Source organism: Geotrypetes seraphini, chromosome 10 (genome assembly GCF_902459505.1).
Source record: "Geotrypetes seraphini chromosome 10, aGeoSer1.1, whole genome shotgun sequence".
NCBI classification, from domain to species: Eukaryota; Metazoa; Chordata; class Amphibia; order Gymnophiona; family Dermophiidae; genus Geotrypetes; species Geotrypetes seraphini.
Window position 1 is genome coordinate 137,996,842 of NC_047093.1, and position 21,227 is coordinate 138,018,068.

The 21,227-nt window shown below is 54.1% G+C and overlaps 1 protein-coding gene across 2 annotated transcripts in view; it reads left to right on the forward strand.

Moving 5' to 3' along the window:
- LOC117367518 (uncharacterized protein ZSWIM9-like) overlaps positions 1-21,227 on the forward strand; it is a 56,228-nt gene that overhangs the window by 10,004 nt on the left and 24,997 nt on the right. Inside the window, exon 3 of one of the 2 annotated variants that reach the window (XM_033960116.1) lies at positions 16,852-16,926. The exons of the other annotated variant lie outside the window; for it this stretch is intronic. Coding sequence (XP_033816007.1) covers positions 16,852-16,926 — 75 coding nt within the window. The remainder of the gene's footprint in view (positions 1-16,851; positions 16,927-21,227) is intronic. 2 annotated transcript variants of the gene reach the window in all.

Consider the following 21,227-nt stretch of genomic DNA (forward strand, 5'->3'; position numbering starts at 1 on the left):
AAAATAGCCATTCTGGGTCAAACCAATGGTCCATCTAGTCCAGAATCCTATTTCCACAATGACCAAACCTGGCAAAAAAAACAAATTCTGTAGCACCTGGTAGACTGGTATAGTCCTTACGAATGGGTATATATCTCATCATGACCAGGAGGTGGAGACTAAAACAAAACTGTGGAATAGTACATAAGAGATACCTTCCCTGTTCCTATCAGTCTTCTTTAAGTCTCAGCAGGTGTGAGGAGCTGTACCCATCTCCCTTGGTAGGGCTGTTGGAATTTGTTTAGGGATCTTGGTCCCTGTTTTTGTGCCTGATTGAGCTTGGGTGGGTCCTGTTTAGGGATCCGTCCGATCTCAGGGGTGTCAAACCTGGCAGGTCTCGTGCTGGGTCCCTCCCCCCCATTTCCTCCACCTCCCCAGCATTTTTTTAGAGGTTCCTCAGCAGTACGCCTTGCCTCCTAATTCAAGCAAGGCATTCTGCTTTGAGAGCCAGTGGAGTCTGTTCTGTTAAAAAAAAAAAAAAAAATCCTGAGGTAGTGCTGGTTTGAAGGGTTGCTTTCCCTTTAAATATGCTGTAAATTACTTTATTTTTTAACTAACCGGCACTTTTCTTTTAGATAGGTCACATATGGAGCAATTGAGCACTTCTCAGGGGAAGTGGTGCTCAATTTGGTTCAGATGCGAGGCACTCATGACCAGCCTGAAAACAGCTGTTCGGGCCGATGCGGTCGTGAAGCCCCGTCGGTAGCAGCTGCAGGTGTCCAAGGCTCCCCTGCCTTCGTGCCTCGCGAGTCAGCAGGGAGCAGTGGGGAAGCCTGGTCTTCCCTCACCACCCACAGATTTTTTTAACAGCTGATGCTGGCTTGCCTGCTTTAGCGACTGGGACAGTTCAAGCTTCCCAGCTGCTACAAGACCTGGAGGGGTTATTTTTGGCGGGAACTTCGCCATTTTCTCAGACAGGCCCCTCCATTTTGTCTGCAACCTCAGATGACCTTCCCCCTGTATTGAAAAAACAGGGGCAGGTTTCAGCTGGGTCCCCCACCGTTTCAGTTGGCGCACATCATGGCTCGTTTGTATCCCATCCCAGAGGGTGATAGGGCTACTATGAAGTTGCCAGTGGTGGACTTGATGGTTTCAGTGATTGCTAAACAGCATACTGTGCCTGTAGAGGGCGGTTCTGCCTTACAGGACTTTGAGGAATGTAAGTTGGAGACCATTCTTAAGCAGACTCTAAAGTGCCCCGCCTGTCTGAGTACCGTGCCCGTACTACATGTCGGGGGGGCACTACCCATGGGAGTCTGCAGTAGAGAGTTGCGCGGGGACAGAAATCCCACCCGTCCCCGCCAAAGTCCCACCCGTCCCCATGAGGAATCTCACCCGTCCCCACCCGTCCCCGTGAGGAATCCCTCCATCCCTACCCGTCCCCGCGAGGAATCCCCTCCGTCCCCGCCCATCCCCGTGAGAAATCCCCTCCGTCCCCGCCCGTCCCTATAAACTTCAGAAGTAGTTATTTCATTTAATTATGCTACTGAATTAAAAGCTCTGGTAGAAACCCATTTACAAATAAGCAAAAAGACTTTATTAATTTGGAAATATTAATTGGGAAGAATACATATTTTGTAAACGGGTTTCTACCAGAGCCTCTAATGTTTATAAATTTTTATCAACACAACTAATATACTACTTTATCCTGAAGCAAAAAAAAATAAAAAATAAAAAGAAATAGAATTCTTTTCCTACCTTTGTTGCTTGGTTTCTGCTTTCCTCATGTTCTCATTCAATTCCTTCCATCCACTGTCTCTCTTCCTTCTGCGTCTTCCATTTGCTCTGTTACTATGCCTCTCCCTTTCTCCCCCCTTCCAAATTGGTCTGGCACCCATCTGATTCCCTCCGCTCCCCCCATAGGCTGGCATCTCTGTCTTCTTCCCTGCCAACGTCTTCTCCCCACTCTCTCTTCCCTATTTCTTTTCAGCGTCCTTCTCCCCCCATCTTCCCCATGTCCTGTCAGCGTCCTTCTCCCCCCTCTGTCTTCCACATGTGCTTTCAGTGTCCTTCTCCCACCTCTGTCTTCCCCATGTCCTTTCAGCGTCCTTCTCCCTCTCTGTCTTCCTCATGGCCTTTCAGCGTTCTTCTCCATCCCCCGCCATCTTCCCCATGTGCTTTCAGCGTCCTTCTCCCCCCCCCCTGTTTTCCCCATGGCCTTTCAGCGTCCTTCTCCACCCCTTTGTCTTCCCCAGTGCTTTCAGCGTCCTTCTCCCCCCTCCTTCTCTCCCGCCCCGGGTGCAGCACAGCCGGCCAGGTCCCCTTACTTTTGTGGCGCTTCCCCGACCGACCGACAACAGCCCCGGTCAAACAAACCTCCCTGCCCTTAACCGCAAATCTAAATTACCTTCTTACAGCTGCTGTAAGAAGGTAATTTAGATTTGCGGTTAAGGGCAGGGAGGTTTGTCTGACCGGGGCTGTTGTCGGTCGGTCGGGGAAGCGCCACAAAAGTAAGGGGACCTGGCCGGCTGTGCTGCACCCGGGGCGGGGCGGACCGCCCCCCTCCCTTGGTAGCCACTCGAGCCGCGAGGCTATTCTCCTTCTCCTTACCTGCCCTGCCTGCAGCACAGAGCCGAACGGAAGTCTTCAAGACGTCAGCGCTGACGTCGGAGGGAGGGAGATTTTGTTTAAGCCCTCCCTCCCCTCCGACGTCAGCGCTGACGTCGGGAAGACTTCCGTTCGCTCTGTGCTGCAAGCAGAGCAGGTAGGGAGAAGAAGAGCCACGCGACTGAGTACATCCAGCCCCACAGGAACCCCGCGACCTTCGGAGGCGTCCCCACGGGATCCCCGTGCCCCTAGGGGGTGTCCTCACGGGATTCCCGCGACCCTAGGGGGCGTCCCTACGGGATCCCCGTGACCCGAAGGGGGAACCCGCGGGATGCCCGTGGGTCCCGCGGGATTCCCGTCGTCCCCATTCCTGTGCAGCTCTCTAGTCTGCAGGAGTTCCACAACTACTGCCCTGGGCGTAGGGCTGCTACTTTCCAGGCATCGGGGTTTCCCCAGGGGCATTTTTATCAGCACATGCAATCCCTCCTCTGGTTCCCCCGCTGCCCGTCCTGCCCAATGTCTCCTTACTGGTGCCCCCTTTGGTTCTGGTGGGTGCCCGGCTGCGCAAGTTTTTTTCCCAAGTGGGCCAAGATCATGTCCGATCAGTGGGTCCTGAAGGTGGTGCGGGACGGTTATGCTCTGGAGTTTGCCTGCTCTCTACCAGATCATTTTCTAGCCTTAAGCCTTTTTCTAATTATTGATAGACCTCAAAGCAGTTGCTCCAGTCCCCCCTCAGAGTGCGGCACCGGCAGGTACTACATTTACTTTGTGGTGTCCAAAAAGAAGGGACCTTTCCTGGGTCCTCTGAACATAAAAGCGAAGGACCCAACTGACATCCAACTTGCACAACTTTCCCTGCTCGGAAGAGCCCTCCTGGCTACCCAATACCAGGAGAACCACAGCCTGATTGACACGAAAAGGAGAAACTACCTTTGGCAGAAAAGAAGGAACAGGCCTCAAGACAACCCACGTCCTAGAAAACTCCAAGAAGGGAGCCCTGCAAGAGAAAGCCTGCAGCTTAGAAACACATCTAGCTGAAGTAATGGCCACCAAGAAGACCACTTTAAGAGTAAGGTCCTTCAAAGAGCAATGGCCTAACGGTTCAAAAGGTGGGCGCACTAGAACAGGTGACAGCGATAGGCAGGAAGTGGTGCATGTGCATGATGGTTCTTCTCAAATGCTTCTGGAAAGTTTTTCAGCTGGAGAAACTTTTTTCCAATTATCCACTTGGGAAGACTAATATTCTGTTGTACATAGAGAACACCTGCTACAAGTAAGTAACTTAAGGCTTTTTCTATTAAACTGCGGTAGCATTTTTTAGCGTGGTGAGCTGCACTGAATGGCCCATGCTGCTCCCGACGCTCATAGAGTTTCTATGAGCATCGGGAGCAGCGCGGGCCATTCAGCACAGCTCTCTGCACTACAAACTGCTAGCGCAGTTTAATAGAAGAGGGGGTTAGTTACATTTCTTGAATGAAATTATTTTTTGTGATCTTGAAAATAAAACTCTGAACAGCAAAAGAATGAAGAGAGGAGGATGATCATCTCATTTTCAAAGAGCCTCCAATTCCTACCTTTCATTGCAAGTAGCGATGTCACAGCCAGACCTAGGGGTGGGCCTGTGTGACTGTCATATATGGGAAGATTAATATTTGAAGATGATAATCAATGTAGAGAGAGGGAGAAATTCAGGTGTTGATAAATGTAGGTGACTACCAATAAACTTGAAATCCATGAAATAATTTATTAGAGCACTTCAGGTTAAATTGTATGAAGTGAAGTTACTTACCTGTAATGGGGGTTCTCTGTTGGCAGCAGGATAAGTCAGCCATACAGAGATGTCATCCAACAATGCCAAACTCATGACAATTCATGGCACTAATCAGAACTGTAAGTTAGACGGCATCCAAAACAGGGGTTCTCAGTTCAGCTGAAACCAAAACTATAACTGAAAATTGAAAACTTGATGCCCTCCATCCCCCCTCTCCAAATCAAGGAGCGAGTGCCTTCTGGGCCGTACACCCCTGACCACAATTTCTGCCCATCCTGGGCATTTCCTTAGAAGCCCGGGTGGTCTAGTGGCCTTTTCAGGTCAGGAGTGATCCCAAGTTGTGTTTGCCTGTGCCAGCTCTGCAGTCAAAATGGCTTCTGAGAATTCCTGTGGTAGTCTCTCTAGGCTGCCTTGAGAAGTCATGGCAGCCATTTTGAGATTAGAGCCAGCACGGGCAGGACTGGAGATCACTTCTGTCCTAAAGAAGACACTAGACCACCAGGACTTCTAAAGGTAGGCCCGGGGAAGTCCTTCAATGATGGGAGGCGGCAGGGGTGGGTTTTTGGCTGGCATTTTTGGCTAAAACTGAAGTTAAGTGATAGCGGTCTGTATCAGTCAGTAATGTCTGATGGGGTTGAAGATGGAATTGTTGTCGACCCACAGCTGCAGTCACAGGCTTTCCAGCACTTCCAGGCTCCTGGCTCCACTGTGGTGGAATGTTTTGTTCATAAATACTTTCATTCTTTAGCACTCTCCAGACCAGTAGAGGTTAACTTTACGAATGGGTATATATCTAATCATGACCAGCAGGTGGAGACTGAAAACAAAACTTTGGGACAGTATATCCTAGCCCCTCCTCTCTATTTCCCTCAGTCTTCTTTCAGTCTCCAGCAGGTGTTGAGTGATCTGTACCCATCTCCCTTGGTAGGGCTGTTGGAATTTGTTTAGGGGGTTTATTGTCCCTGTTTTTTAGCCGGACAGAGCTTGGGCGGACTCTGTTTGGGGGTTCGTCCGACCTCGGGGGTGTTAAACCCGGCGGGTCACGAGCGGGGTCCCTCCCCCCACTTCCTCCACCTCCCCACATTTTTTTAGAGGAGCCTCAGCAGTAAGCCTTGCCCCCTAAGTCAAGCAAGGCATATTGCTTCGAGAGCCTGTGGAGTCTGTTCTGTAAAAAAAAAAAAAAAAAAAATCCTGAGGTAGTGCTGGTCTGAAGGGTTGTTTTTCCCTTTAAGAAAACTGTATTCTTTAGCACTCTCCAGACCAGTAGAGGTTAACTTTACGAATGGTATATATCTAATCATGACCAGCAGGTGGAGACTGAAAACAAAACTTTGGGACAGTATATCCTAGCCCCTCCTCTCTATTTCCCTCAGTCTTCTTTCAGTCTCCAGCAGGTGTTGAGTGATCTGTACCCATCTCCCTTGGTAGGGCTGTTGGAATTTGTTTAGGGGGTTTATTGTCCCTGTTTTTAGCCGGACGGAGCTTGGGCGGACTCTGTTTGGGGGTTCGTCCGACCTCGGGGGTGTTAAACCCGGCGGGTCACGAGCGGGGTCCCTCCCCCCACTTCCTCCACCTCCCCACATTTTTTTAGAGGAGCCTCAGCAGTAAGCCTTGCCCCCTAAGTCAAGCAAGGCATATTGCTTCGAGAGCCTGTGGAGTCTGTTCTGTAAAAAAAAAAAAAAATCCTGAGGTAGTGCTGGTCTGAAGGGTTGTTTCCCTTTAAGAAAACTGTATTTTACTGTATTTTTTCATGTAACCAGCACTTTTTTATAGCTAGGTCGCGTATGGAGCAATTGTGCCCTTCTCCGGGGGAGTAGGACACAATTTTAGTCCAGCCGCGAGGCACTCGCGGCCGGCCTGAACTCGGCGGTTTGGGTCGGTGAGGTGGGGGAGCTCTGTCGGCAGCGGCTGCAGGCGCCCAGAGCTCCCCGCCGATGGTGCCTCGCGAGTCGGCTTGGAGCAGTGGGGAAGCCCGGTCGTCCACAACCGCCCACGGAGGGATTCCCCGAAGGATTCCCTCTCAGCTGATTTTTTGACAGCTGATGCCGGCTTGCCTGCTTTAGCGGCTGAGACTATTCAGGTTTCTCAGCCGCTTCAGGCTATGGAGGGAGCTTTTTTGGCGGGAAAACCGCCATCTTCTCTGTCTGGCCCCTCCATTTTGTCTTCCACCTCAGGTGACCTTCCCCCTGTTTTGACTATGCAGGGGCAAGGTTCTGCTGGGTCCCCTGCTGTGGCAGGGAGTCCCCATGGGACCCTCGGGGGGTTTTTTCTCCTGAATTTTTCTTTTCTTTATGCAGAGCCTATTTTCAGGCGGCTGGGGGTCCCGGTTGCGCCCAGGGGGTTTCGGGGGGTGGGTTTTCCTCCGCGCTCCCTGCGGCTTTGCCTCTTTCGTCTGGCGTGACGTCCCCTCCGCCGCCTCCCTTGTCCAAGCGTCCGCGGGTGTCGTGGGACGAGAATTTGTGGTCGGAGGAACGGGTCGGTCTGGAGGAGGACCTGGACCCTTCTGAGGAGTTCCAGGACTCTCTGGAGGGGACGGAAGCTGGCGGCGGGTTGTCGGATTTCCCGTTCTCCAGTGACGAGGCGTCCGTGGTGCGCCTTTTTCAGAAAGATGAGCTGCCTGACCTTATTCAGCAGGTTTCTTCGGTTTTTGCGTTTTGAGGACGCGCCGCCGGAGACTCCGCGTGTGGGGGACGCCCTGTTACGGGGGATCCGTTCCGTTTCCCGCTCTTTTCCTATGCATCAGGATATTCGGGATATTATTCTGGAGCAGTGGAAAACGCCGGAGACGCCGTTTCGGCTGGCGCGCAGCATGGCTCGCCTGTATCCCATTCCGGAAGGGGATCGGGCTACGTTAGCTTCGCCAGTCGTGGATGCGGTGGTCTCGGCAATTTCCAAGCGGCATACCGTGCCTGTTGAGGGCGGTTCTGCCTTGCGGGACTCTGAGGAGCGCAAATTGGAGAGCATCCTTAAGCAAAATTTTCAGGTCTCTGCCTTTGGGGTCCAGGCGGCTATTTGTGGGGGACTGGTCGCTCGCGCCGTGTTTCGGTGGGCGGAGCGGGTCTTGGATCGAGAGTCTGACGACTGGTCTCTGGTGGATCAGGAGGTAGCGAAGATTGAGATGGCGGCCTCATTCCTCTCAGATGCTCTATATGACTTGGTGCGGATCTCGGCTAAGTCTATGGCTTTTGGCGTGGCCGCAAGGCGTGTGTTGTGGCTGCGTGCTTGGGCGGCGGATGCTGCGTCCAAAGCTAAGCTTACTAAATTTCCCTTTCGGGGGTCGTTTTTGTTTGGAGAGGACTTGGATAAGTTGATTCAGACTTTGTCAGACTCGAAAGTTCCCCGTCTGCCGGAGGACCGTGCCCGTCCGGCGTCTCGGGGGGGGTGCGGCCCGGGGGCGTTTGCGGGATTTTCGCAAGTATCGCCCTGGGCGTGGGGCTGCTTCTTTCCAGTCTCCGGGATTTTCCCGGGGTCCGGTTCTTCCAGCGCATGCAGCCCTTTCGGGGGGCCCGTCGGGGGGCAGGGAATCCCTCCGCCGGTTCCCCCGCTTCCCGTCCTGCACAATGACGCCTTGCCGGCGCCCCCTTTGGTTCCGGTGGGGGCCCGGCTGCGTGAATTTTTCCCCAAATGGGCCGAGATCACGTCCGATCAGTGGGTCCTGGAGGTGGTGCGGGACGGTTATGCCCTGGAGTTCGCCCACTCTCTGCCGGATTTTTTCCTCGCTTCTCCATGTCAGACTCCGGGGAAGACGCAGGCTTTTCGCCAGACCCTTCAGCGCTTGCTAGATCTCAGGGCAGTTGTTCCGGTGCCCCCTCCGGAGTGGGGCACGGGCAGGTACTCCATTTACTTTGTGGTGCCCAAGAAGGAGGGGACCTTTCGGCCCATCCTCGATTTGAAAGGGGTCAACAGGGCTCTCAAGATTCCCTCTTTCCGTATGGAAACTCTGCGGTCGGTCATTCTGGCGGTTCAGCCGGGGGAGTTTCTCACTTCTCTCGATCTGACGGAGGCCTACTTGCATGTTCCCATTCGGGCCTCTCATCAGCGTTTCCTGCGCTTTGCGATCTTGGGTCGGCACTTTCAGTTCTGTGCGCTTCCCTTTGGGCTGGCCACGGCTCCTCGGACGTTCACCAAGGTGATGGTGGTCGTCGCGGCAGCCTTGCGGTCGGAGGGCATCCTGGTACACCCCTACCTGGACGACTGGTTAATTCGGGCAAAGTCGTTGCAGGAAAGCTCCCGGGTTACTGCTCGGGTGGTGGAGTTTCTCCGGTCGCTGGGCTGGGTGGTCAACCTTTCCAAGAGTCGGTTGGTCCCGGCTCAGCGTCTGGAGTACCTAGGGGTGCTGTTCGACACCTCCTTGGGGAGGGTCTTCCTCCCAGAGGGCCGGGTGAGCAAATTGCAATCTCAGATTCGCCTGCTTTTGGCGTCCCGGTGTCCTCGGGCGCGAGATTTCCTCCGGGTCTTGGGGTCGATGGCGGCGTCCCTGGACGTGGTGAGGTGGGCGCGGGCCCACATGCGTCCTCTCCAGTATGCTCTGCTCCGGAGGTGGTCTCCCCAGAGGCACGGGATGGATGTTCCGGTCCCCCTGCGAGGCTTGGCGCGCTGCAGTCTGCGTTGGTGGCTCCAGACCCCTCACCTAGTTCAGGGGGTGGGTCTGGATCTCCCGCAGTGGACGGTGCTCCTGACGGATGCGAGTCTCCTGGGTTGGGGGGCTCAGTGTTTGGGTCACTCAGCTCAGGGCACCTGGTCCGCGGAGGAGGCCGCCTGGTCGATCAACGTGTTGGAGACCAGAGCGGTCCGTCTGCCGCTGTTGGTTTTCCACTCCCTGTTGCTGGGCAAGTCGGTCAGAGTGCTGTCGGACAATGCCACGGCGGTGGCTTAGGTCAATCGTCAGGGGGGGCACCAAGAGCACTCAGGTGGCGCAGGAGGCGGCTCTGCTCATGGTTTGGGCGGAATCCCATCTGCTGGACCTCTCGGCCTCTCATATAGCCGGAGTAGAAAATGTTCAGGCAGACTTCCTCAGTCGTCACTTTCTAGATCCAGGAGAGTGGTGTCTCGGCGCCGAGGCGTTTCAGTTGATAGTGCAGGCTTGGGGGCAGCCCCTGATGGACCTGATGGCCACGGGTGGCAACGCCAAAGTGCCCCGCTTCTTCAGTCGTCGCAGGGACGGTCTGGCCGAGGGTCTGGATGCTCTGGTCCAGCAGTGGCCAACGGAGGGGCTGTTGTATGTGTTCCCTCCTTGGCCGCTGGTGGGCAGAGTGCTTCTTCGCATTGTTCACCATCCGGGTTTGGTGGTGCTGGTGGCGCCGGATTGGCCTCGCCGTCCGTGGTATGCGGATCTGGTGAGGCACCTGGTAGCGGATCCTCTTCCTCTGCCTCTCTCGGACGACCTTCTGATGCAGGGTCCCATTCCCATGTTCGACCCGTCTCCCTTCTGTCTTACGGCGTGGCTCTTGAAAGGGGTCGCCTTAGCAAGAAGGGATATTCAGACAAGGTGATCTCTACACTGTTGGGGTCCCGGAGGCTTTCTACCTCTCGGGCTTATGTGCGGGTTTGGCGTCTCTTTGAGGAATGGTGTCGGGCGCGGGGAGTGACCTCTTTTCGCGCTTATCTGCCTAACATTCTGGAGTTCTTGCAGGATGGCCTGGATAGAGGCCTGGCTTGGTCTTCTCTCCGGGTTCATATTGCGGCCCTGTCGGCCTTTCGAGGGTTGGTGTCAGGTCAGCGTTTATCGGCTCTTCCTGATGTGATTCGGTTTTTGCGGGCGGCCAAGTTGCTTAGGCCTCCCCTACGGCCCTCGGTTCCCTCTTGGGATCTTAATCTGGTTCTCTCTGTTTTGGTGCGTCCGCCTTTCGAGCCCTTGGACGACTGTTCTTTGAAGGACCTTACTTTGAAGGCGGTCTTTTTGGTGGCCATTACTTCTGCTAGGCGTGTTTCTGAGCTGCAGGCTTTCTCTTGTAGGGCTCCCTTCTTGGAGTTTTCTAGGGAGCGGGTCGTCTTGCGGCCTGTTCCTTCCTTTCTGCCGAAGGTTGTTTCTCCTTTTCATGTCAATCAATCGGTGGTTCTCCCGGTCTTGGGTGGTCGGGAGGGCTCTTCTGAGCAACGGCAGCTGCGCAAGTTGGATGTCGGTCGGGTCCTTCGCTCTTATGTGCAGCGGACCCAGGAATTCCGGAAGTCCGATCATCTCTTTGTCCTCCTGGCGGGTCCTCGTTGGGGAGCGGGCGCTTCTAAGGCTACTATTGCGCGCTGGATCAAGGAGACGATTGCTTCCGCTTATCTTCTGAAACAGCAGCCTGTTCCGGAGTTTCTCAAGGCTCATTCCACTCGGGGTCAGGCGGCTTCTTGGGCTGAGTCGTCGCTCGTGCCTCCAGTGGATATTTGTAAGGGTGCGGTTTGGTCCTCCTTGCATTCCTTTGTTCGTCATTATCGGGTTGATGTGCAGGCGCGTCGGGACGCGGTGTTCGGTGAGCGTGTACTGGTATCGGCCCTTCGGGGGGTCCCGCCCGTGAGAGGGACTGCTTTGGTACGTCCCATTCGTAAAGTTAACCTCTACTGGTCTGGAGAGTGCTAAAGAAGGAGAAATTAGGTTCTTACCTGCTAATTTACTTTCTTTTAGCTTCTCCAGACCAGTAGAGGTCCCCACCCTGTCTGTTGTTGTTGTTGTTGGGGCTGTTGCGCGGGCAGTTTTTGGTTTTTGCTGCGGGTTCTAGTATTTTTCTAGGGCCGGGGAGAATTGAAGAACAGCGGCTGTGGCTCGGCTGGCTTAGCTGGCGAGCTGTGGGGACATTCTTCCTTCGGGAATTTCTCCTCTGCATTTTCCAACAGCATTTTGGGTATGTTATTTGTTACTCCTTTTGGAGTATTGTTTTTTCTCTCTGTTGTTTTCCAGTTCTTGGTTCTGCTTGGCTATTCGGCAGACTGAGGGAAATAGAGAGGAGGGGCTAGGATATACTGTCCCAAAGTTTTGTTTTCAGTCTCCACCTGCTGGTCATGATTAGATATATACCCATTCGTAAAGTTAACCTCTACTGGTCTGGAGAAGCTAAAAGAAAGTAAATTAGCAGGTAAGAACCTAATTTCTCCTTTTACTGTATTTTTTCATGTAACCAGCACTTTTTTATAGCTAGGTCGCGTATGGAGCAATTGTGCCCTTCTCCGGGGGAGTAGGACACAATTTTAGTCCAGCCGCGAGGCACTCGCGGCCGGCCTGAACTCGGCGGTTTGGGTCGGTGAGGTGGTGGAGCTCCGTCGGCAGCGGCTGCAGGCGCCCAGAGCTCCCCGCCGATGGTGCCTCGCGAGTCGGCTTGGAGCAGTGGGGAAGCCCGGTCTTCCACAACCGCCCACGGAGGGATTCCCCGAAGGATTCCCTCTCAGCTGATTTTTTGACAGCTGATGCCGGCTTGCCTGCTTTAGCGGCTGAGACTATTCAGGTTTCTCAGCCGCTTCAGGCTATGGAGGGAGCTTTTTTGGCGGGAAAACCGCCATCTTCTCTGTCTGGCCCCTCCATTTTGTCTTCCACCTCAGGTGACCTTCCCCCTGTTTTGACTATGCAGGGGCAAGGTTCTGCTGGGTCCCCTGCTGTGGCAGGGAGTCCCTTGGGACCCTCGGGGGGTTTTTCTCCTGAATTTTTCTTTTCTTTATGCAGAGCCTATTTTCAGGCGGCTGGGGGTCCCGGTTGCGCCCAGGGGGTTTCGGGGGGTGGGTTTTCCTCCGCGCTCCCTGCGGCTTTGCCTCTTTCGTCTGGCGTGACGTCCCCTCCGCCGCCTCCCTTGTCCAAGCGTCCGCGGGTGTCGTGGGACGAGAATTTGTGGTCGGAGGAACGGGTCGGTCTGGAGGAGGACCTGGACCCTTCTGAGGAGTTCCAGGACTCTCTGGAGGGGACGGAAGCTGGCGGCGGGTTGTCGGATTTCCCGTTCTCCAGTGACGAGGCGTCCGTGGTGCGCCTTTTTCAGAAAGATGAGCTGCCGGACCTTATTCAGCAGATTTCTTCGGTTTTGCGTTTTGAGGACGCGCCGCCGAAGACTCCGCGTGTGGGGGACCCCCTGTTACGGGGGATCCGTTCCGTTTCCCGCTCTTTTCCTATGCATCAGGATATTCGGGATATTATTCTGGAGCAGTGGAAAACGCCGGAGACGCCGTTTCGGCTGGCGCGCAGCATGGCTCGCCTGTATCCCATTCCGGAAGGGGATCGGGCTACGTTACCTTCGCCAGTCGTGGATGCGGTGGTCTCGGCAATTTCCAAGCGGCATACCATGCCTGTTGAGGGCGGTTCTGCCTTGCGGGACTCTGAGGAGCGCAAATTGGAGAGCATCCTTAAGCAAAATTTTCAGGTCTCTGCCTTTGGGGTCCAGGCGGCTATTTGTGGGGGACTGGTCGCTCGCGCCGTGTTTCGGTGGGCGGAGCGGGTCTTGGATCGAGAGTCTGACGACTGGTCTCTGGTGGATCAGGAGGTAGCGAAGATTGAGATGGCGGCCTCATTCCTCTCAGATGCTCTATATGACTTGGTGCGGATCTCGGCTAAGTCTATGGCTTTTGGCGTGGCCGCAAGGCGTGTGTTGTGGCTGCGCGCTTGGGCGGCGGATGCTGCGTCCAAAGCTAAGCTTACTAAATTTCCCTTTCGGGGGTCGTTTTTGTTTGGAGAGGACTTGGATAAGTTGATTCAGACTTTGTCGGACTCGAAAGTTCCCCGTCTGCCGGAGGACCGTGCCCGTCCGGCGTCTCGGGGGGGTGCGGCCGGGGGCGTTTGCGGGATTTTCGCAAGTATCGCCCTGGGCGTGGGGCTGCTTCTTTCCAGTCTCCGGGATTTTCCCGGGGTCGGTTCTTCCAGCGCATGCAGCCCTTTCGGGGGGCCCGTCGGGGGGCAGGGAATCCCTCCGCCGGTTCCCCCGCTTCCCGTCCTGCACAATGACGCCTTGCCGGCGCCCCCTTTGGTTCCGGTGGGGGCCCGGCTGCGCGAATTTTTTCCCCAAATGGGCCGAGATCACGTCCGATCAGTGGGTCCTGGAGGTGGTGCGGGACGGTTATGCCCTGGAGTTCGCCCGCTCTCTGCCGGATTTTTTCCTCGCTTCTCCATGTCAGACTCCGGGGAAGACGCAGGCTTTTCGCCAGACCCTTCAGCGCTTGCTAGATCTCAGGGCAGTTGTTCCGGTGCCCCCTCCGGAGTGGGGCACGGCCAGGTACTCCATTTACTTTGTGGTGCCCAAGAAGGAGGGGACCTTTCGGCCCATCCTCGATTTGAAAGGGGTCAACAGGGCTCTCAAGATTCCCTCTTTCCGTATGGAAACTCTGCGGTCGGTCATTCTGGCGGTTCAGCCGGGGGAGTTTCTCACTTCTCTCGATCTGACGGAGGCCTACTTGCATGTTCCCATTCGGGCCTCTCATCAGCGTTTCCTGCGCTTTGCGATCTTGGGTCGGCACTTTCAGTTCTGTGCGCTTCCCTTTGGGCTGGCCACGGCTCCTCGGACGTTCACCAAGGTGATGGTGGTCGTCGCGGCAGCCTTGCGGTCGGAGGGCATCCTGGTACACCCCTACCTGGACGACTGGTTAATTCGGGCAAAGTCGTTACAGGAAAGCTCCCGGGTTACTGCTCGGGTGGTGGAGTTTCTCCGGTCGCTGGGCTGGGTGGTCAACCTTTCCAAGAGTCGGTTGGTCCCGGCTCAGCGTCTGGAGTACCTAGGGGTGCTGTTCGACACCTCCTTGGGGAGGGTCTTCCTCCCAGAGGGCCGGGTGAGCAAATTGCAATCTCAGATTCGCCTGCTTTTGGCGTCCCGGTGTCCTCGGGCGCGAGATTTCCTCCGGGTCTTGGGGTCGATGGCGGCGTCCCTGGACGTGGTGAGGTGGGCGCGGGCCCACATGCGTCCTCTCCAGTATGCTCTGCTCCGGAGGTGGTCTCCCCAGAGGCACGGGATGGATGTTCCGGTCCCCCTGCGAGGCTTGGCGCGCTGCAGTCTGTGTTGGTGGCTCCAGACCCTCACCTAGTTCAGGGGGTGGGTCTGGATCTCCCGCAGTGGACGGTGCTCCTGACGGATGCGAGTCTCCTGGGTTGGGGGGCTCAGTGTTTGGGTCACTCAGCTCAGGGCACCTGGTCCGCGGAGGAGGCCGCCTGGTCGATCAACGTGTTGGAGACCAGAGCGGTCCGTCTGCCGCTGTTGGTTTTCCACTCCCTGTTGCTGGGCAAGTCGGTCAGAGTGCTGTCGGACAATGCCACGGCGGTGGCTTAGGTCAATCGTCAGGGGGGCACCAAGAGCACTCAGGTGGCGCAGGAGGCGGCTCTGCTCATGGTTTGGGCGGAATCCCATCTGCTGGACCTCTCGGCCTCTCATATAGCCGGAGTAGAAAATGTTCAGGCAGACTTCCTCAGTCGTCACTTTCTAGATCCAGGAGAGTGGTGTCTCGGCGCCGAGGCGTTTCAGTTGATAGTGCAGGCTTGGGGGCAGCCCCTGATGGACCTGATGGCCACGGGTGGCAACGCCAAAGTGCCCCGCTTCTTCAGTCGTCGCAGGGACGGTCTGGCCGAGGGTCTGGATGCTCTGGTCCAGCAGTGGCCAACGGAGGGGCTGTTGTATGTGTTCCCTCCTTGGCCGCTGGTGGGCAGAGTGCTTCTTCGCATTGTTCACCATCCGGGTTTGGTGGTGCTGGTGGCGCCGGATTGGCCTCGCCGTCCGTGGTATGCGGATCTGGTGAGGCACCTGGTAGCGGATCCTCTTCCTCTGCCTCTCTCGGACGACCTTCTGATGCAGGGTCCCATTCCCATGTTCGACCCGTCTCCCTTCTGTCTTACGGCGTGGCTCTTGAAAGGGGTCGCCTTAGCAAGAAGGGATATTCAGACAAGGTGATCTCTACACTGTTGGGGTCCCGGAGGCTTTCTACCTCTCGGGCTTATGTGCGGGTTTGGCGTCTCTTTGAGGAATGGTGTCGGGCGCGGGGAGTGACCTCTTTTCGCGCTTATCTGCCTAACATTCTGGAGTTCTTGCAGGATGGCCTGGATAGAGGCCTGGCTTGGTCTTCTCTCCGGGTTCATATTGCGGCCCTGTCGGCCTTTCGAGGGTTGGTGTCAGGTCAGCGTTTATCGGCTCTTCCTGATGTGATTCGGTTTTTGCGGGCGGCCAAGTTGCTTAGGCCTCCCCTACGGCCCTCGGTTCCCTCTTGGGATCTTAATCTGGTTCTCTCTGTTTTGGTGCGTCCGCCTTTCGAGCCCTTGGACGACTGTTCTTTGAAGGACCTTACTTTGAAGGCGGTCTTTTTGGTGGCCATTACTTCTGCTAGGCGTGTTTCTGAGCTGCAGGCTTTCTCTTGTAGGGCTCCCTTCTTGGAGTTTTCTAGGGAGCGGGTCGTCTTGCGGCCTGTTCCTTCCTTTCTGCCGAAAGTTGTTTCTCTTTTTCATGTCAATCAATCGGTGGTTCTCCCGGTCTTGGGTGGTCGGGAGGGCTCTTCTGAGCAACGGCAGCTGCGCAAGTTGGATGTCGGTCGGGTCCTTCGCTCTTATGTGCAGCGGACCCAGGAATTCCGGAAGTCCGATCATCTCTTTGTCCTCCTGGCGGGTCCTCGTTGGGGAGCGGGCGCTTCTAAGGCTACTATTGCGCGCTGGATCAAGGAGACGATTGCTTCCGCTTATCTTCTGAAACAGCAGCCTGTTCCGGAGTTTCTCAAGGCTCATTCCACTCGGGGTCAGGCGGCTTCTTGGGCTGAGTCGTCGCTCGTGCCTCCAGTGGATATTTGTAAGGCTGCGGTTTGGTCCTCCTTGCATTCCTTTGTTCGTCATTATCGGGTTGATGTGCAGGCGCGTCGGGACGCGGTGTTCGGTGAGCGTGTACTGGTATCGGCCCTTCGGGGGTCCCGCCCGTGAGAGGGACTGCTTTGGTACGTCCCATTCGTAAAGTTAACCTCTACTGGTCTGGAGAGTGCTAAAGAAGGAGAAATTAGGTTCTTACCTGCTAATTTACTTTCTTTTAGCTTCTCCAGACCAGTAGAGGTCCCCACCCTGTCTGTTGTTGTTGTTGTTGGGGCTGTTGCGCGGGCAGTTTTTGGTTTTTGCTGCGGGTTCTAGTATTTTTCTAGGGCCGGGGAGAATTGAAGAACAGCGGCTGTGGCTCGGCTGGCTTAGCTGGCGAGCTGTGGGGACATTCTTCCTTCGGGAATTTCTCCTCTGCATTTTCCAACAGCATTTTGGGTATGTTATTTGTTACTCCTTTTGGAGTATTGTTTTTTCTCTCTGTTGTTTTCCAGTTCTTGGTTCTGCTTGGCTATTCGGCAGACTGAGGGAAATAGAGAGGAGGGGCTAGGATATACTGTCCCAAAGTTTTGTTTTCAGTCTCCACCTGCTGGTCATGATTAGATATATACCCATTCGTAAAGTTAACCTCTACTGGTCTGGAGAAGCTAAAAGAAAGTAAATTAGCAGGTAAGAACCTAATTTCTCCTTCATTTCCTGGTTGGTCACGAACTGTTGTCAGTCCTTGGTTTGCTGCCTCTCATCTTTGGTTCCTTCCTTCTCTTTACAGAATGTGGAGATGCCTGTTGGGGAGGTGAATCTAGCCGACGACATCCTTCCTGCACCTGTCTCAATCAAGCAGGAGGTACCGTATTTTCTCGCATATAACGCGCGCGTTATACGTGGTTTTTACATACCGCACATACCCTTACGCGTCATACGCGTGAGCGCGTTGTACAAATTTTTTTTTACATAGTTTCCCCCCCTGACGTCCAATTCACCCCCCTTGCAGGACCGCTCGCACCCCCACCCCGAAGGACCGCTCGCACGCACCCGCACCCCCACCCCGAAGGACCGCTCGCATGCACTCCCACCCGCCCCCCCACCCTGAAGGACCGCTCGCACCCCTACAGCCTCCCGACCCCCTCCCCCATCATGTAAAAGCTCCTACCGGTGTCCTGCTGCTTCCTCTTGGCGGTCCCGACACCCGACACAATCGGGGCAAAAGGGAGCCCAAGCCCTCTTGCCCCGCCGACTCCCCAACTCCCTGACAATATCGGGCCAGGAGGGAGCCCAAGTCCTCCTGGCCCTGGCGACCCCACCCCCCGCTAGTTGTTCGGGCCAGGAGGGAGCCCAAACCCTCCTGGCCACGGCGACCCCCTACCCGCACTACATTACAGGCAGGAGGGATCCCAGGCCCTCCTGCCCTCGACGCAAACCCCCCTCCCCCCAACGACCGCCCCCCCCCAAGAACCTCCGACCGCCTCCCCAGCCGACCCGCAACCCCCCCGTGGCCGACCCCCACAACACCCCCACCCCCCTTCCCCGTACCTTTGTGTAGTTGGCCGGACAGACGGGAGTCAAACTCGCCTGTCCGGCAGGCAGCCAACGACGGAATGAGGCCGGATTGGCCCATCCGTCCCAAAGCTCCGCCTACTGGTGGGGCCTAAGGCGCCTGGGCCAATTAGAATAGGCCCGGGAGCCTTAGGTCCCACCTGGGGGCGGGGCCTGAGGCACATGGGCCCAGCCCGCGGTTGGCTGGTGCAAGAGGGCTTGAGCTCCCTCTTGCCCCGATCGTGTCGGGGAGTTGGGACCGCCAAGAGGAAGCAGCAGGACACCGGTAGGAGCTTCTTCATGATGGGGGGGGGGTCGGGAGGCTGTGGGGGTGCGAGCGGTCCTTCAGGGTGGGGGTGCGGGTGGGAGTGCGTGCGAGCGGTCCTTCAGGGTGGGGGGTGTGAGCGGTCCTGCGGGGGGGGGTGAATCGGACATCGGGGGGGGGCATCAGGCTTTCAGGGTGGGGACAGGACTTTAAGGGGGAGAGGAGAGTCGGGGTGGCCAGAGGAGAGTCGGGTGGCGACGGGAGAGTCGGGCAGCATGTGCGGTATACGGGTGTGCGCGGTATATAAAAATTTCTGTACATAAATTTGTGTTTTTCGCGCGCTATACCCGTGTGCGCGTTTTACACGGGTGCGCGTTATCTATGTGAAAATACGGTAAATCCCAACATCTGTTGTTTCCTCACGCTCCTCATTTCTGGAATCTCTCTGGGAGTTACTCGGCTGCTGAAGGGTCCTTTCTTTATTCCAGGACAAGTAGGCAACATATTCTCACATATGGGTGACGTCACTGACGGAGCCCCGGTATGGACCACTTTAAAAGTGCATCGCCACTTTAAGTCTTCAGAAAGTTTGCGATAGCCTGAACCGCACATGTGCGAGTGCCTTCCCGCCCGACGTAGGGCACGCGGTCCCTCAGTTTCTTAGTTTCCGCAGAGCTAAGAAGTCATGTTTTCAACAGCTGTTGAAAATTTTTTTCTTTTTTGTTTCACTGCCTTCCCGCTCTTGCAGTTTCTGACTTTTCAGTCAAAAAAAGCAAAACAAAAGAAAAAGAAATTATATATAATTTTGTTTTTCTTTTACTGTTGTGTGCTTGGGTTCGGCGAGCCCTTATGGATTGCCCTAGCGGTCGTTTTTCCTATGGCTGTCTTACCATTACTGTCCCTCCCGCCGATAGTTCTCAACACGGGCAGTTGCTGTGCTCGGGCACTTGTGGTCACCGCCATCCACCACTGCTTCTTGCAGTGTCTGGCCCTCGACCTTGCCGATTTCAGCTTCCTCTGCTCTTTTCTTCAGCAGTGCATTCCCACTCCACTTCAACAGCAGCTCCTGTTCCGTGCCATCAGGAATCTGGCGCCCACCGCATTTCCGACACCGGCTGTACTAATCAAGCCCGCACTGACCATATCGGCGCCAAGTGTGGATCTCTGCAATGTCGCACCTCACAGTGAGTAAGCCGGCTACCAATCTTTTCCCTGCTCCCTCTGGGCTTCCGATCATAGTAGCAGTGAGTCTACTCCTGCCAACCTCTAGCAGCCCCAACTATAGCTCCGCTCCGGTATCGATGAGTGCCTTGATACCGGCATTCGCATCTCCGGAGCTTAGAGCGGCGCTGAAGGTACCAGCTAAAAGGCCAATGGTACCAGTGCTTTTCTCTAATGCTGCGAATTCCAGAATTACGGGAGGAATTTCGACTGCTTATGCCAACTCCCATGTCGACATCAACTCTCTCGGTGCTGGTTCAGTCTGAGCCATCGACTCCGGTTGTTCCCACCCAGGAGTCTCCAGTAGCGGCACCAATTCTGGCATGGGAACCAACATCAACAGCCTTCCGATGCCGATCCTCTTCTCCACAGTTATCACCAGAGACTATATCGGTGCCGTCCGAGGCTCTCCACAAGTCAAAGCATTTGGAGCCTTCGGTACCGTCTGTCCGACACTGCCCCGCACTGCTAGAGATTCATATCTCTAAGGGGTTTTCTGAACAGGAACTTTTGCTCTCCGACACCAAGGGTTCCTCAGGGGGTAATTCTACTCGCCTTTCTTCTCAGGCAGCTCCTTTACCACATTTCTCCAGGAGATGTCTGGGGCTTTATCCATTCCTTTAGAGGTGGATTCTAAAACATCTAAACTATTTTTAGATGCTTTAGTTTATGATTATTCACTTCTCACTAAATCACTAACTATTCTCTGTACTCTTTTTAAATCTCTAATATTGTAAAGCTATATGGTGTCTGTTTATATATTGCGGCCCCATATACACTGTAAAGAGATTATTGGTCTAGTACTAACATATACTTCATAATATATGTATATGTATATATATATTAATTCTTTATTTTTTCATTTGTATGGACCTTCGGATATCAACTAGACCATGAATAATGCCCAGCAATCTCTTGTCTTCATCAGTCCACTTTATTGTTTATTTACTCAAAACTCTAAAATTCATTTAGTTTCATAATTCCATAACTATTTCTTCATTGTATTTCATTTTAGTTTCCTTCATTTCCTTACTTAATGTCTTTTTTCTTCTAATTTAATCTTATTACTTAGCTACTTAGCTTCGATGCCACCTCTCCCGACATGCATGTTTGAAACAATGTTTTTCTTCATGGTCGAGGGGAACTGCAAAACATACAAAACTTTTAAAATCCAACTCTCTTCTCAGTTTTTGCTTTTTTTTTTAAATTCATTTAAACCTGCAAACGCTGGTGACCTCTCAAATGTAAACACATTATACTCTGCTTAACATCGTGCAAGCACTTTATCTAAAAGTTGTTACTTCGGGAGTTTGTTTCAAAACACACCTAGTTCAAGCCCAACCTTTTCAGATATGGTTTAGTTCAGATATAAGCTTATTCAGATGGAAATTAGCTAAGATATAGAGTTATCTCTTACCAATCGAGTGTGTGCAGTCTTTCTTCAAACATGGCCACAGTTTGTAATCTCCTGAATATAAAGCAGCTGCAAGCTCCCCGTTTGAACGTCTGACGTCAGCCAGAGGGCTGACCTATTGCTAGGCAACCAGCTCATGGAATCAGCACTATCTTTCAGGAATATTGTTCAGATTGTGGAGAGCACTGCTAGCTCTACTGAATAAAGCTGGAAAATACAAAACAACTGCAGGCTCCTTGTCTGGATGTCAGTCAGTAGGCTAATCTGTTGCTAGGCAATCTATTCATGCTATCAGCACTGACAGACCTATTATTTAGATAATAGAAAACCATTCTATTTCCTTATTGAGCCCTACTGGCTCTAATGATTTGAGCTGGAAAATCCATCTCTGTTCTTTCATTGCCGAAGCTTTTTTTAATATTACCACCCTCCCAACCCAGCAGAAATTGAATCAATGATGCGCCATCTAATATCGGACCACAAATGTCCTGCTTGCTGCCAGGGTTTTACTAGCTGCGCTGTATCATGATCAGTACGCACCCTCGATTTGTGTTCATTCAAGCAAACTTTAATAGAGCAAATTGTACGTACCACATATATTTTGTCACAGGGACATTGTATGAGGTAGATCACATTTGTGGAGTCGCAGGTCGTCCTAGATGATGAAAAATACCTTTTTCCTGTGTTAGGGTGACACCACACATCCCCGTCA